This window comes from Herpailurus yagouaroundi, unplaced genomic scaffold (genome assembly GCF_014898765.1).
Source record: "Herpailurus yagouaroundi ecotype Mexico unplaced genomic scaffold, PumYag 530, whole genome shotgun sequence".
NCBI classification, from domain to species: Eukaryota; Metazoa; Chordata; class Mammalia; order Carnivora; family Felidae; genus Herpailurus; species Herpailurus yagouaroundi.
In genome coordinates this window covers 7,013,874-7,029,044 of record NW_024412747.1, presented here as the reverse complement: position 1 = coordinate 7,029,044, position 15,171 = coordinate 7,013,874, and the positions used below count along the sequence as shown (strand labels likewise).

The 15,171-nt window shown below is 44.9% G+C and overlaps 1 protein-coding gene across 6 annotated transcripts in view; it reads right to left on the bottom strand.

The window, feature by feature from the left end:
* SIPA1L2 (signal induced proliferation associated 1 like 2) overlaps nt 1-15,171 on the bottom strand; it is a 225,605-nt gene that overhangs the window by 68,229 nt on the left and 142,205 nt on the right. For all 6 annotated transcript variants that reach the window (XM_040464906.1, XM_040464904.1, XM_040464907.1 and 3 more), the window contains exons 6-7: nt 13,183-13,357; nt 8,817-8,920 (exon numbers count right to left, since the gene is read on the bottom strand). In XM_040464906.1, the coding sequence (XP_040320840.1) occupies nt 8,817-8,920; nt 13,183-13,357 (279 nt within the window). The remainder of the gene's footprint in view (nt 1-8,816; nt 8,921-13,182; nt 13,358-15,171) is intronic.

Genomic DNA, 15,171 nt, shown 5'->3' with positions numbered 1-15,171 from the left:
AAGTCATAGGCACAAAAAAGCCCACCTTACTGCCTGGGTCAAGTATTGAAACATACACGAATATATTTTAACACAGACCCAATGGACCATCTGTAGTTTTAAAAATGTTTGCAAAGTAAGTTCAAAGGTGCCATTTTGGGCGCAAGTGAAAAAAATCTGTAGCAAACTAGGTCCTACACGGTGTGTGGTTATTGACCCATACTACAGATGGACATAGACGAGAACCACAATAAGCGTTTCATGTAAGCAAAAGAAAATGGAAGGAAGGAGAACTCTCTAAACCAAACATCAGTAGCTGAAAATTGCACTAGCTTAAGATGTTCTTCCCTCATCTCCACAATAACTGAAATACAGGATTCATAGGTACTATAATAGGACAAACAGGGAAATCAGGTACAAATGAAACGATTAAAAAAATGATCTTAAATACCTAACATCGTGCGCACCAGATCGGCTGAATGTGACACACAACAGCTGACACCATACTTTTAAAACAATTTTTTTTCTAAGTTTATTCATTTATCTAGAGAGAGAGAGAGAGAGAGAAAACTGGGGGAGGGGCAGAGAGAGAGAAAAGGAGAGAGAGAGAATCCCAAGCAGGCTCTGAGCTCCACAGAGCCCAATATGGGGCTCAAACTCACATACTGGGAAGTCATGACCAGAGCTGAAACCGAGAGTCGGGTGGCTCAACCGACTGAGCCACCGGCGCCCCAGCTCACACCATACTTTACTCGATATCCTTGAAACACAAGAGTTCTCAGATTGACAGAAAGATGGCGGTCACGATGGCCAAGGCCACACAGTGAATTCTGTAGCCCGTCCTGCCTGTGGGGCTGCTGTGTTGAATTTGACCTTGGCCAGCCCTCTCAAATTAATCAGGTACGAACTCATTAGTCGGTGCCTCCTCGCTCTGCTGCGGGAGCAACAGCAAACTGGACAGCTACTCCCGTCCAAGCAAAGGGAAGACTGGGTCCAATTCTACACTTCACACCACAGGAACACGGAAAGCCCAACTTCAGGGCTGGTTCCCTTGACAACACGTCCCTTCCTAAGCACATTCTTTGGCTCTGTAACAGGGCCAAAAATGTTTTCAAAGTCTAGTTAAGGGGCGCCTGGGTAGCTCAGTCGGTTAAGCGTCCGGCTTTGGCTGAGGTCATGATCTCGCAGTTTGTGAGTTCGAGCCCCGCGTCGGGCTCTGTGCTGACAGCTCGGAGCCTGGAGCCTGCTTTGGATTCTGTGTCTCCCTCTCTCTCTCTGCCCCTCCTCTGCTCGCACTCTGTTTCTCGCTCTCAAAAATAAATAAACATTAAAAAAAAAAACAAGTAAAAGTCTGGTTAATTTAACCACGGTTGCAAAATGTACTTGGTGAGACAGTAAACTGTTTGGCCGGGTGGGGGAAAAAGGAGAATCCTCAGCAAAGTAAAATCTGAAGCTCTTTGCAAGAGAATAAAATAAAATAAAATAAAATAACACCTTGCCCATTAACAGGATGCTTGAATTTGTTTAGAGGCTAAAAGAAATAGAACATCTGGAAGGGTAACAAATATTCACTGTTTTCCAGGATCTTGTCAAACATTAAATAACCTTAAGTAATTTCTCAAACTTCTTATATGAAGGAAAACAGTTTTCTTCAGTTGTTACTTCTGTTTGTCTTCTCATTGGTCAGTGAAATTCTGTGCGATCAGAGTCCGGAACGGGAAGGGTCAAGAGTGTGGCAATCCAGCAAGATATGAAGGCAAACCCACAGGTGACCAAGACCCCCTACGGCACGATTTGTCTCAGGAATGCAGGACCGATGCCTTCTAGCGCTAACTGCTCCTTTGAACGTGTGAAGCACTTTTCAGTGCCAAGAGGACCGCCTTCGTGTCTTCGACTGCAAGACTGAGTTAATAAATATTGTGTTAGATAGGGGCACCTGGGTGGCTCAGTCAGTTGAGCGTCTGGCTCGCGGTTTCGGCTCAGGTCATGATCTCATGGTTTGTGGGTTTGAGCCCCGCGTCAGGCTCGGCACTGATGGTGCGGGAGTCTGTTTGGGATCCCCTCTCTCTCTGCCCCTCCCCCACTTGTGCTCGCTCTCTCTCTCAAAATAAACTTATTAAAAAAAGATCTTTTATTAAAAACATATTGTGTTAGACAGATTCACACAGTCCTCTGAAATGCCCAATGCTTCATTCAAGCAGTGAAACAGGACAATTAGAGTGAAATGTGACTCTTCGCCCAGTTCCAGAGCAAAAAGCATCCAGATGCTGCAGAAATAGGAACCTTAGGGTTTATGCTCAATCCCATCGCCAGCCTTCACGGCCTCACAGGACCGGTTTTAACTTGGGGCAACAATTAAAAGCAAGTGCAAACAATGGTCCAGTAGCCACACCTTGGTCAAAGGTGGCAGAAAGTTAAGTCAGATCTACTGGCCTCTGTGCAAACAGGTTCGTTTGTTGATTTTTTTTTTTTTTAAGCATAGTAAGAAGAAGCATTTTGCACCTAATTCTGGAGGGGAGTGAGAAGCAGGCTGTACAATATGAAAGAAATGCAATTGGGATGTGGTTCAGAAGTCTCTGAGAGTCAGAATTAGTGAAGAGAAAAAAAAATTTTTTTTTTTAATTTTTTTTTTCAACGTTTATTTTTATTTTTGAGACAGAGAGAGACAGAGCATGAACGGGGGAAGGGCAGAGAGAGAGGGAGACACAGAATCAGAAACAGGCTCCAGGCTCTGAGCCATCAGCCCAGAGCCCGACGCGGGGCTCGAACTCACGGACCGCAAGATCGTGACCTGGCTGAAGTCGGACGCTTAACCGACTGCGCCACCCAGGCGCCCCAGAGAAAAATTTAATTTCAAACTGGAAAAGGCCGATCTCCAGAGAGAGACTCCGGTCTGAAGAAGCAAAGATGTGAAAATCAGCATGATTTCAAAGAGAAAACTGCACCATTAAATGATTACAGTTTACGTTCTGAAATTCAAAGAGATGAGCCCAGAACGGAGCAAAAAATGACATGTATCCCTGTGAAAACCAATCACAAGTTCTGGGTCTGAGTCCTTGGATTGGAATCTCATGTCCCATCGTTAGGAACAGGGTTGACCAAGAGTCCTTTGACCCCGTCCTTCCCACTCTCTGACCTTATCACGTACCCCTTTTCCCCTCCCAGATAGCTACCTCATCCCTCCAACGACCCAGCTTGTTTCTGCCACAGGGACTTTACACTTGCTACCCTCTTGTGTGGGAAGTTTCTCCCCCTCACACGAAGGGCTAGCTTCTCCCGCTTCAGACACCTTCCTAATTTTGCATGTGTTCACACAACACCCCCACACACACATGCATGCACATACACCCTCACGTACTCTATACTCAAGACTCAACACCAGCGGTTAGAATTTTGTTTTGATTTTTAAGAGACATCTAGAGTTTCCTGTGGAAAGTAGAAACAGGAATGTAGAACAGTAGTATAATAAGAAAGAGGAGGAAACCTATGCACATGACCGCATAAATACAAAAGATCTGTATCCAGGGACGGAGGGCCTTGCCCACCGCTCCCCACACACAAAAAAGTGAACACCAGGGCACCTAACCACTCTTATCTCAGATCAGCAAGATCGTATCGAATTCAACTACAGTTTTGAAAATTCATCACTGATACACGTTATACAACCGATATAAAAATACTGCATAAACTATTTACTGTAAAACATTATATAAAACAATTTTACCAATAGGAAAAGTAAATGGACAAACCAGTTGAGCAAGCAAGGCGGAATATTCTGCAAACAGAGAAACAAAATTAACCAAGAATGTGGATTTTTAAAGTGAAGATAAGAGGTTGGGGCACCTGAGTGGCTCAGTTGGTTGAGTGTCCAACTTCAGCTCAGGTCATGATCTCACAGTCCGTGGGTTTGAGCCCTGCATCAGGCTCTGTGCTGACAGCTCAGGGCTCGGAGCCTGTTTCAGATTCTGTGTCTCCCTCTTTCTCTGCCACTCCCTCGTTCATACTCTGTCTCTCTTGTCTCAAAAATAAACATTAAAAAAAAACAATTTAAAAAAATTAAAAAAAAATAAAGTGAAGATAAGGGGAGGAATATGAAGATACAACTATTTCTTTTTTTTAAATTTTTTTTAACATTTATTTACTATTGAGAGACAGAGAGACACAGAGCGTGAGCAGGGGAGGGGTAGAGAGAGGGGGAGACACAGAATCCGAAACAGGCTCCAGGCTCTGAGCTGTCAGCACAGAGCCCGACGCGGGGCTCGAACCCACAAACCGCGAGATCACGACCTGAGCCAGTCGGTCGCCTAACCGACTGAGCCACCCAGGCGCCCCGAAGACACAACTATTTCTGATACTGGGTCCTACCAACCCTATTGTAAGCAATCGTTCTTATTGTCTGGTGTAAGTACACATTGCTATTTAGGGCCTGGGGATGAATCTAATCGTGGAATGCAGCATAGGCATTTTATTCTTCCAAAAGATTCCATACTATGATTTATACGTGAACCCAACTGCAGTCAGGACCGGTTCGTACAGCACTTAATGAGGTAGATTCCTCCTGCATGTGAACGGTTCCTTAACAGTTCCAATTAGGACTTACAGAAGTGCGTGCACAAACCCCTTAAGGCAGGCCGGCCATTTATCCAAATTATATGGAGAAAGGGCTGCAGCCTGGCTCAAACCTAACAAGCTGTGTCTCCATGACCTCTGTCGAGGTCAAGTCCGTCCCTAGTCTAACACCAGTATTCTTCAAACGGAATCTCAGAGACCTAGGAGCTTGGCCTTATTCCTTAGGTATCCAAGGGGCTCGGACACCTCTTCCAAGCAGAGCAGTTTACCATTGACGCGGGCATTTAAAAAAATAATAATTGACGATGTGCCAGGCACCATGCTCCCTTCCTCCATTTTATGTACTTAGACTGAAGAAAAGGTCTGTCTGCCAAAGTGAGGACTGAAACTCATTCGTGGGCTTCTTTCCACTGATAACATCCCACGATAGCCGACCCAGGATCTGTCTACAGGACAAGCAGACGGGGAAGCTCGCAGGGGTGTCAGCCCTGGGAAAAGAGACCCGGGTGCCAGACTGACCCAGAGAGAAGGAGGGGTCTTCAGGGAAGAGAGGAAACCACTCCAAGAGCAGGCTTTCTTATCATTCCCTGGGGCTGGCTAGGTTTTCTTTGTAAGAGTCCTGCATTCCAAACACCAAACTCTTTTGCAACAGGGGTAAACTCTCTAAAGACTTTTAATGCGTCTTGCAATCAGCGTTCAGCTTGATTTATTACAAGAACAAACACAAGAAATTATATCTGATGTGGACGAGTCTGGGCCAGTTAAATAGTCACAAATACCATGGTGCTAATGAGGCCAAAGTTCCAGGCACAATTCATGTACAGGCCAGCTAAGTGCTAGGTTCTGTGGCCTCAAACTGCACTCATGAGCCCAGCTGGTCGTTTCAGACATTTCTACCCCTGGAATTAACATAATCTGGAGGCATGGGTGGGTGGGTGGGGGACGCGGAGGGAGCCGGTACAACCCAGAACAAATCTGGGAAGTACATGTGCCAAGACTACACGGTGCCATCATTTTTATCTACAGACAGAATATTCTGGTAACAACCCAGGATGAGCAAAATACTACATGCCAAAGTGAAAATAATCTTCTGAGACTCTTGGTAAGTTAGCCCCTTACTTTCTCAACTCCAGGCCTTAGGTGTTCATGACAGATCCCTACGCCTGGGAATAGGAAAATAGAATGCAAATTAAGTCATTTAAAATATTGTGCTTTATTATCTAATAAATGGTGAAAAACAGTCAACTAAAACTTAATCGAACACACAGTGTGCCGGGCACTATGAAGTGCTTTGTATGTAGTAGCTTGTCTAATTCCGGTCACCATCCACGAAAGGTTCATTCATTCACCGAACAAATATTTACTGGCCGCTTACCATGTTCTGCGTATGCTTCTGGGCGCACAGGGACACCTCGGTGAAGAAATGAGATCAAAGCCCCCGTATTCAGGGGTAAAGGAAACTACAGCAGAGAAAATTTTGCCCAAGGTCCCAAAGCGAGGAGCTGGGATTCAAATCCAGAGAGTGTGGCCCCAGAATTCCTGCTCATAACAACCACCTATTTCTGCTGAAGCTGTTTTCCACCTAGAAGCAGGAAGCCTCAAAGAGGACCCTAGAGTCACAGAAATCTGACAGTAAGAGGGAAATGCTGTGTACCATCTAGTCCAAATATCATGCGCGCCCCACCTCCCCACTGCCAAACCCGTGGAAAATATCTCTAAAACACAACGTTCTTGGGGCACCTGGTGGCTCAGCCGGTTAAGCATCCAACTTCGGCTCAGGTCGTGGTTTCATGGTCTGTGAGTTCAAGCCCCGCATCGGGCTGTGTGCTGACAGCTCGGAGCCTGGAGCCTGCTTTGGATTCTGTGTCTCCCCCCCTCTCTCTGCCCCTCCCTGCTCGTGCTCTCACAAATAAATAAAACATTAAACAAAATTTAAAATCCAACGTTCTTTCCCTCTGAGCCCAGGTGCTGCCCCCCAGAATCCTTCTCGACACAGTGCTCCAAGCAGCCACCGCCTGCCATCTGAACCACGTCCCCATTATACAATTATCGAATTTCCCGAGAGGCTAAGACCTCACGCAAAGCCACAAGGCAAGTGGCTGGGTGTGGCGAATTCGGCATATGTCCACTGACCCTTACCTCCACTCTTCACCATCCCCTTTAGATTATGAATACTTGCCCACACAGCGGTTAGTGCACAGATTTCCCAGTGGACCACACTGAGGATCATACGGATTCCAGACACAATAAGAACAGTTAAAAAAGCAAAACAATTTTACAGTTTTCTACCATCAGCATAATGACCCGATGTCATGGATTCTCACTCAAGTTACAAAAATAAAAACGGCAACAACAAAAACACTCAAAGAGGTAACGGGGAAGCTCAAAGAAGTCTTTAAGCTACAGAGTCTGTAATGTGCAGCATTAATTTACAGGTTTGTTTGTTTGTTTGTTTTTTAATTTCCAGTTTGGGAACTTTAAACGCGCCCCCCTCCGTCCCCCACTCCCCAACCCCCATCCCTCCATCTACTTTTCTGTGTGTATAGGGCTTTAAGGATAGTTTCAGTGAAAAAGTCAGGTACGGAGAACTCATAAACCCAGATTTCAAATACCACGCAACAGAAAGGGGGCAGGGAAAGCCTGGTTCGAGTTCTGCTAACAAACAGCAAAGCCCAGCAGACTTCAGATTCCAGAGGCTGCCAGATGGGAAATGACAAGGCCAATCCAGTTTGGAGTCCGGTGGCTCAAGTAATTAGGGAGCTGGAAGGGCTTTGTGGTTTGAACAGTCGATGACCGGGGTCAAAAGGCATTGGCTCTACTTTGGCTAACGTACTGACAGATTTCTTGGCCTGAAGAAGCCCTATCGGTTTTCCGAGCAACAACTCACACGGAGTTTAATTCCTGAATGGTTCGCAAGTACCTGCCGGGCAACTGCACTGCTCTAAATTAAGTTTCTTCATATCGAGTGAATCCGTGTGGCATTATTCCAGATAACTGTTTTTTCGAGAGCTAGAAATCCTTTAGGTTAAAACATCGATACATACATACGTGTGGTCCAGGGATTGTAACTCTTGTCTCTTAAAAACACATACAGGGGCGCCTGGGTGGCGCAGTCGGTTATGCGTCCGACTTCAGCCAGGTCACGATCTCACGGTCCGTGAGTTCGAGCCCCGCGTCGGGCTCTGGGCTGATGGCTCAGAGCCTGGAGCCTGTTTCCGATTCTGTGTCTCCCTCCCTCTCTGCCCCTCCCCCATTCATGCTCTGTCTCTCTCTGTCCCAAAAATAAATAAAAAAAACGTTGAAAAAAAAAATTAAAAAAAAAAAAAAAACACATACAGATATGTGATCGAAAGAAAGATCTTCTGATGGTGGTGGGAAGGAATCTGATTATTGGGAAACACTTCAGATCATTCAGGAAGGACAAGGGATTGAGGTGAAGCATGAGGCAAGTGGCCAGAAAATCCAGCTAGCAACGAGAAGGAAAAGTCAAAGAGAGCCATCCCTGCTGCAAAGTGCTGGGCTGAAATCAGGGGCCTGCCTTCTCGGCCCGGCTGTCGGATCTAAGGTGGTTCTTGCAATTAGTGATAGGGACAGTGCAAGTGGTTTCTGTGCAAGATGTGTGTTTTGACTACCTTCATGTGTTTTACAAGCATTCAAAAAAAAAAAAAAGAAGAAAACGTCTCTGCTGCAGTGAAGTTTCATTCATTGAACATATACTTACTGAGCAATTCCTATGCAGTCCCTGGTACATCAATGTATTTACAGCAAAGGAGTGTGGTTACGTGACGTCAGAAATAAACTGCCTAAGCATGAAACCAAACTTTGTTTCAACTCCCGATTTAACCAAATGCAATCAAATCACTAAAACGGAATCATGTCACCAATAAGTTCTAAGATCCGTCCTTTCAGTATTTTCTGTAAGTAAGTTATCCACCCATACGCAGAAACCCGGGCTCAGGTTACTTACCCAGCTCGCTCACTTATAACGAACACAGCCGACACGAGTTTCCATTAAGATTTTGTCTAGCGAGCAATAAAGGTGTGTGCAGAAGAGTTTCCAAGTTTTATGAGGAAAAAGTGCAATATACCTTATGCAGAAATACTCCGGTTTAAAGGCCAAATACTTCCCGATGATAAAACAGTCAAAGATTATTAACGCCATTCAAGAATCCGCCCCCCGCCCCCGCAAGTGATTCTTTGCAAATTCTCACGACATGAAGCCCCTCAGTGGGCTGACCCGAGATCTGGAAAGAGGAGGGCGGACCTACCTGCTGTCTGTTGTTGGGCATGTGGGGAAGCATGGTGGACACGTGGAACATGACTTCATAGTCTTTGTACGTCGTGTAGAGGGAGTGAGTTCCTGTAGAATCAGCTAAAAACAGAGGATGATGACAAAAATAAGCCAGGCAAGTGCAAAAGTCAGCGATGTGACACTTAGAAGGTCGTTTTGCCAAAGGCAATTCAATTGCAAGCAACAAACCACCCAACCATAAACCACAAGTGTCCTGGGTGGCCACTCTGCCCTCTCGCTGCATGCTGTTCCTGCCACTTCTAACCCGTGTCTAGCGGCCACCCTGCCCCACTTGGGTGTGTGTGTGTGTGTGTGTGTGTGTGTGTGTGTGTGTGTGTTTACGGTTAATTCTTGCGTGATTCTTGGGCACCTGATCTTCCAGAACTCAAAAAAATGAAACGGGACTGAGTTAATATGGAAATGAGAACAAAATAATGTTCAGGATTTCTTTCCCTGAATGATGTAATTAACTTTCTTCTCTTTTCAACAGGCAATGTAACGATGAAGTCCTATGATTAAGACGGCAGAGAATGAAGGTGGTCTCTTACTGTATATTTTGCACTGACACATGTTAGAAACCATGACATCCGAGCCCCTCTTAATCATACAGCTATTCACCTTCTGAAAAGCAGAATGATTCTTTGCAAACTCAAAATCCATCTGTATTAGCAATAGATGATCACAGACGCAGAGTGTCAGGAACCTGAACCAACACAGTGACTGTAAAACACTTAAGTCACAATTTCACGGTGTAGTTTCGAAACACTTTGAATATGGATAAATAAAGACAAAAAGATACATGGAAAATAAGATGCAAACAGAATTCGGGGCCGCCTTTTTCAATCTTTCGCCAACATATAGGTTTATGTTTCTACCTTATAAACAAGAAACAATGCTATTCGGGGTCATTTAAAACGAAGTTTATTTCATTGTGTTTATTGGGGAAGATCTAGGTAATCACCTTGGGTTAACTTTTTTTTTCCTTAATCTAAATATTTTAATTTACTTTAAAGACATGAATACATCTAGCATTCGTGGGCCTTTATGATTTTCTTCCTGAGTCCTGCAGTTTTTTTTTTTTTTTTTGAATATTCATTCTGACTCAGAAGCAGTCCTGAAAGTTTTTCTAGAAAAAGCATCACATACAGTTTTGCAGAGTCTGAGGAGGTACTCACAGAAGGCAACTGAATGGAAAAAGGGAAGAATTTAAAATGTTTACATACGGATACTGACAAATCAACTTGCAGATGGTAAGAGAGGATATTTCTCTAATAAGCTGTATATTTCTGGTCCCCAATAAAGCAATTTTCTCTTTTAACTACGTATTAAACACACATCTGTTACTTTTCGTAGGACTTCATGGAAAGTAACGTTCCATTCCAACTGGCTTGGCTAAAGAATGTGGCTTTGGAAGTGAGCAAGCACGGTCATAAGGGAGCAATGATTGTCTTCTTTTATGAAGAACTGACTGGCTAATAACAACATGAAGGCCAGGGGATGAGATAACCCAGCACATTCAATGACTCCCATCACAACACACTGCTATTCAGATGGTTAAAATTCAGTTAGAGACATCCTTATAGGTAGTTTGTAGTCTAGACAACAGGTTTCAGCTTCAGGAAATTGCAGTGAAGGAAGAAAAATGCATTTTGGGGGGAAAACACTTTTAAAAATATGATCACTGGGGCGCCTGGTGGCTCAGTCAGTCGAGCATCTGACTCTTGATTTCGGCTCAGGTCATGATCCCAGGGTCATGGGATCGAGCTCCACATCGGGCTCTGTGCTGAGCATGGAGCCTGCTTGGGATTCTCTCTCTCTCTCTCTCTCTCTCTCTCCTCCCCTTTGCCCCTTTGCCCTACTCACACACTCTCTCTCCACTTTCTCTAAAATAAAAAAAAAAAAAGATCATCATTAGTCTATCCCAAACAGTACTATAAGATGGCCTTCTGAAATTATATATTCTGCAAGTTTTCATCATAAATATCAGTATGGTAATGGAGAAGGTAAACAGATGAGCTTGTTTGAGGATCTGCTGCAAATATTTCTATTGGGCAAGAGCGGCAGGCCATCATGGCGGACCCCAGTTTCGTCATTCTCTGCATCCAGACTGGAAGGGGCTGGGCTGCCCACAGCCTGGGGTCCGTACTCTGGTGAGCAGAGAGCATCTTAGTGGCTCATGATCATGTGATCCTACTGCGTTTCACTTTGTACCTGAGACAGAAAGAACCCATTTCAAAGCCAGAAAGGACATCCCAGATACTCCACCCCAACACTCTCAATTTTGCTTGTGGCCCAGATCCGAAGAGGGAGGACAGAGTGAAAGCTCCAACTCCCATAAACTTAAAAAGGAAGATTTTTTGTGTGTGTTCCATGAAAGACAAAATTTTATCTGAGCATTTCATGAAATGTAATTCTTAGAAACTTCCTCTTTACTAAAGGGATGTCTTAGACCTCACATCTCCCGGAACGCCTCACTCATAAAAATAACTTGGATTTGTTGATTATGAGAATCAATGCATCAAAATCTCGTTCTTACGTTATCATTTCCCTGAGGAAAGGTGCTTAGTGCTACATCTGTGATGTAACAAGGACATCTCCTAGGTCATAAAAATTTAAAGCTGATGTCCATTCTTACACGTAGGGAAACATTCACATTATCTGTGTTGCAGTGTTACAGAATGGATGGATCCGAAGGTCTTACGGCGTTTCCTCAATCCACCCCGCTGAAGAAAGATGACAGGCATTCATGATAATGAATCCACATCAGCAGTGACTTTCCAGGAAGGATATCCCTGAGGGCAGCATGCCCGCACCTCTAGGGGGCGGGTGGTGGTTTGCATGCAAGGGAGTTGGCCAAGAAAAAAGAAGAAAAGTCCAGCAAGGTCTCACCGATTTTTCTTAAAATATGTGGATATTCACAGTGGGCGTCACAAATTATTCTACAGTCTTTACAGATCTGAGGCATGAGCAATAGGCATTCAAAACAACAGTCAAACTCCAGCCCTCGCATGTGTGAAGGACACACAGGGGCCCGCATATGAGTTAACACTATCTTTCCAGGTCTTATCATCCATGTTCTAAACGTAACTTCCAAAAAAAACAAGATAAAAAGCCGGATCTGACTGATAGGTACACAAAGACCCAGCACCACCCTGATGTAGACAAGAATCAGTGAGGGTCCCAAGGTGACGGACACTGGGGACACACAGTCGTGGAACCTCAGATGGCCTCGCACGGATGCTCCCACGGGGAAAGGCCTCACTTCACTACCCCTACTAGGACTGGGTTGTGTGCTCTCCCACATCCTCCAATTGTAGAAACTACCTGCTCGTGTTTGTTTGTTTATTTATTTAATGTTTATTTTTAAGAGAGAAAGTGAGAGACAGAGTGCAAGCAGGGGAGGGGCAGAGAGAGAGAGAGAGAGAGAGAGAGGGAGACACAGAATCCAAAGCAGGCACCAGGCTCTGGGCTGTCAGCACAGAGCCTGACACGGGGCTTGAACTCACGAACCACGAGATCATGACCTGAGCCGAAGTCAGACCCTTAACCGACTGAGCCACCCAGGCGCCCCACTGCTCATCTTTTATTAAAAGAGCAAGCGGTTAATTGCTTGATAATAAGGAAAATTGTCCAAAATACACATAATTACTCTGGCTGATATTTTAAAGGCTGATAGCAATAAAATTGAACAGCGTAAATATGAAGATAACATATTTAGAATGTATGAGGACCAGAAGGAACATGATTATCTAATGAAGACACAAGACAAATGCGCACATCACAGGATGGCAGAGAGTCTGTGTTTTAAATCGGCACCTAACCGATTTAACGTGTGCCCCACTCAAGGGGACGTGGGTAAGGTCCCTGGGAAACAGGACGCATCCGTTTTTAACCACTGCTTCAATTCCCCAGTTAACATCGTGAAACCAGAAATGAACAGAACGGGCCCGAGACCACGGCAGGAGCGGACGCGGTAATATTCTGTCTTTTAGAAATGAACGCAGTGCGCGTCCTCGGTATATACTGGAACAAGGGTGTGGTAGAAGAGGGGAGGCTAAAAGGAAGAAGGAAATATTAAAAGATTCTTCGCGAAGCACTGGGGAATCTCTCTGCTGGTGTTACAAAAAAAGAATTGACCTTTTGAGCTCGTGTGAAACACACACCTCTTGAGAAATGTGCCTCCTTTGCTCGTCTGAGGAAATCTAAACTCTATCCCGAAGAAGCTTGGCCAGGCTGCTGCTGGGGTCAAGAACGGGAGGGCATGCGATCGCTCACTTAGATTTATGCGGTATGCCTACCTCTGGAGGATTCGATTTGTGCACACACACAAATATGAAGCTTACTTTTATTGTCTAGCTGAGCTCGGTATTTGCTAAATCCTTTCAGCCGGACTCTCTGGCCCAGAAGATCAAGGAATTCTTCAAAAGCTGGTCCCGCCGTCTCATTGTTATACATCTCCTCCTCTGTGCTCTGGCCTGCTTTGCAGTAAAGGATCCCAATCTTGTGCTGAAAGCTCAGCTGAAATGGGGGGAGAAATGTAATTACTTGGCAAAGAGTATCAGACATGCTAACTTCTAGTAAGATTAAAACTACAGAGAGCACGCCAGGACGATTCCCATAAGCAAATAAGCGAAAAGAGGAAGAAGCAAGGGTCACTGCACAAAATGCTACAAACGCACAACCCAGAAACCCCAAAATGCAGCTGGAGAAACGGCAGGAATCCTAGGAAACAGAATGTATAGAATGGCCATGTGGGATCGACCAGGTTTCCAAAATGGACAGACAAGTTCAGGCATCTACTTAAACATACAAGCATGGAAATACCTAATTTTATACCCTTCATATAATAAGAAGCATCATCTCCTAAGTTAGGGGGGAAAAAAAAAAAAACCAAAAAGGCCACGACTTTAAAGTTTCCGGCTCTGGTTCCTGATGCTTCTTTCGTTGTTCGTTGAACATTCAGGAAAATACGAACGACTGTAATGAAAACACAAACCAAATTAAGGTCTGGTAAGGAGGGAATCCCAGGGGAAACTGTGATATATGTATATAAATAGAATAATGTTCTGTTTCCATAAAAATAACTCTGGCTATACAATTACAGTTATTTCTATGTTTTTGGCTATCCTGAAAAGAAAACATCTGCTAAATATACAAAAGCCGTAAAGAATTTTGATAGCGACTGAGGAGATCCTGCTGTAACTCTATCTTGCAGTCAATCTCTTATCAAGCTGGTAGCCAAAGGCTTGCTGTCTCCCAAGGCCGGGGAGAAACTGGAACCATTTTTACAGTTTTCTTATTATATCCAAAGAGAAACTACTCCTCACTCACGCAATCAGCGCACTTGGTCTTACTACCGGCAATCTGAGCCTCAAAAACGGACAGATTATCAGACGTCGCCGGCTTCCTGAAGGCATCAATCCATAACACTGTTCACTTTCATTATCGAGCTACGAAAGAGAGCCTTTAATCAAAATTTACAGCCGACTCTCCGTAAAGTAAAGCAAAACGATACTCATTTCCCTTGAGCGGCAGAGCGATAAAAGCTGTCTCATCCGCGTTACCTGATGACAACGTACAATCCAAGAAAGGTAGGAAGCCACCTGCCAGGGCGATCTAAGCAGCCCGTAGGAAGTAACCTGACTGCGCATTAGGATAAATTTGGAGTTGAACAGACAGTCAGCCACAACTGCACAGTGAACACAGTGATTCGTGCCCTGAGTGTGGGGAGATGAGACGCCGGGCACAAGCCATTTTCTAGCCACGGTCGTGCATTTTATTGAACCAGTTCTTTAGGAGGGTCAAGTACAAAAACACTCCCCTTCATCCAGAGACTGAGGAATGTCTGTTTCTGGCCAGCTCCCCAAATAAATGAGACACCGTATCTACTGCAAACGGACCATCGTCTAAAAAGTAGTACGAAGTGTAATCAAAACGCCTAATTTTACTTCATTCTGAACGCTAATTGTTCCTGAGTGACTCAGAAGACACTTCGGGATCTTACAGCACACCAGGGAAACACGGGACTAGCAAGCATCACCCTGGACGTTGGTGATCTCAGCGACCGTCAGGATCCACCGTAGTCCTGCAACAAGGCCTCAGAATGCCTGCTTCCCGGCCTAGATGTCTTGTTGGTTTGACTTCTCTTTTGCCATCAGACGACGACTTCACCTCTCTCCAGTTATTTGGCCCTAGCCTGCAGGAGAGTCCGCCAGAAATAGAGCGGGATGGTGAGCCCTGGCATGTGTAACCCGGCGTCCCGTGGGCCCCAATGTCCCTGCATCCAGGCACCCGCGGCTTCCCCCGCGGCCAGTAGACAGGGTCGCACGGCC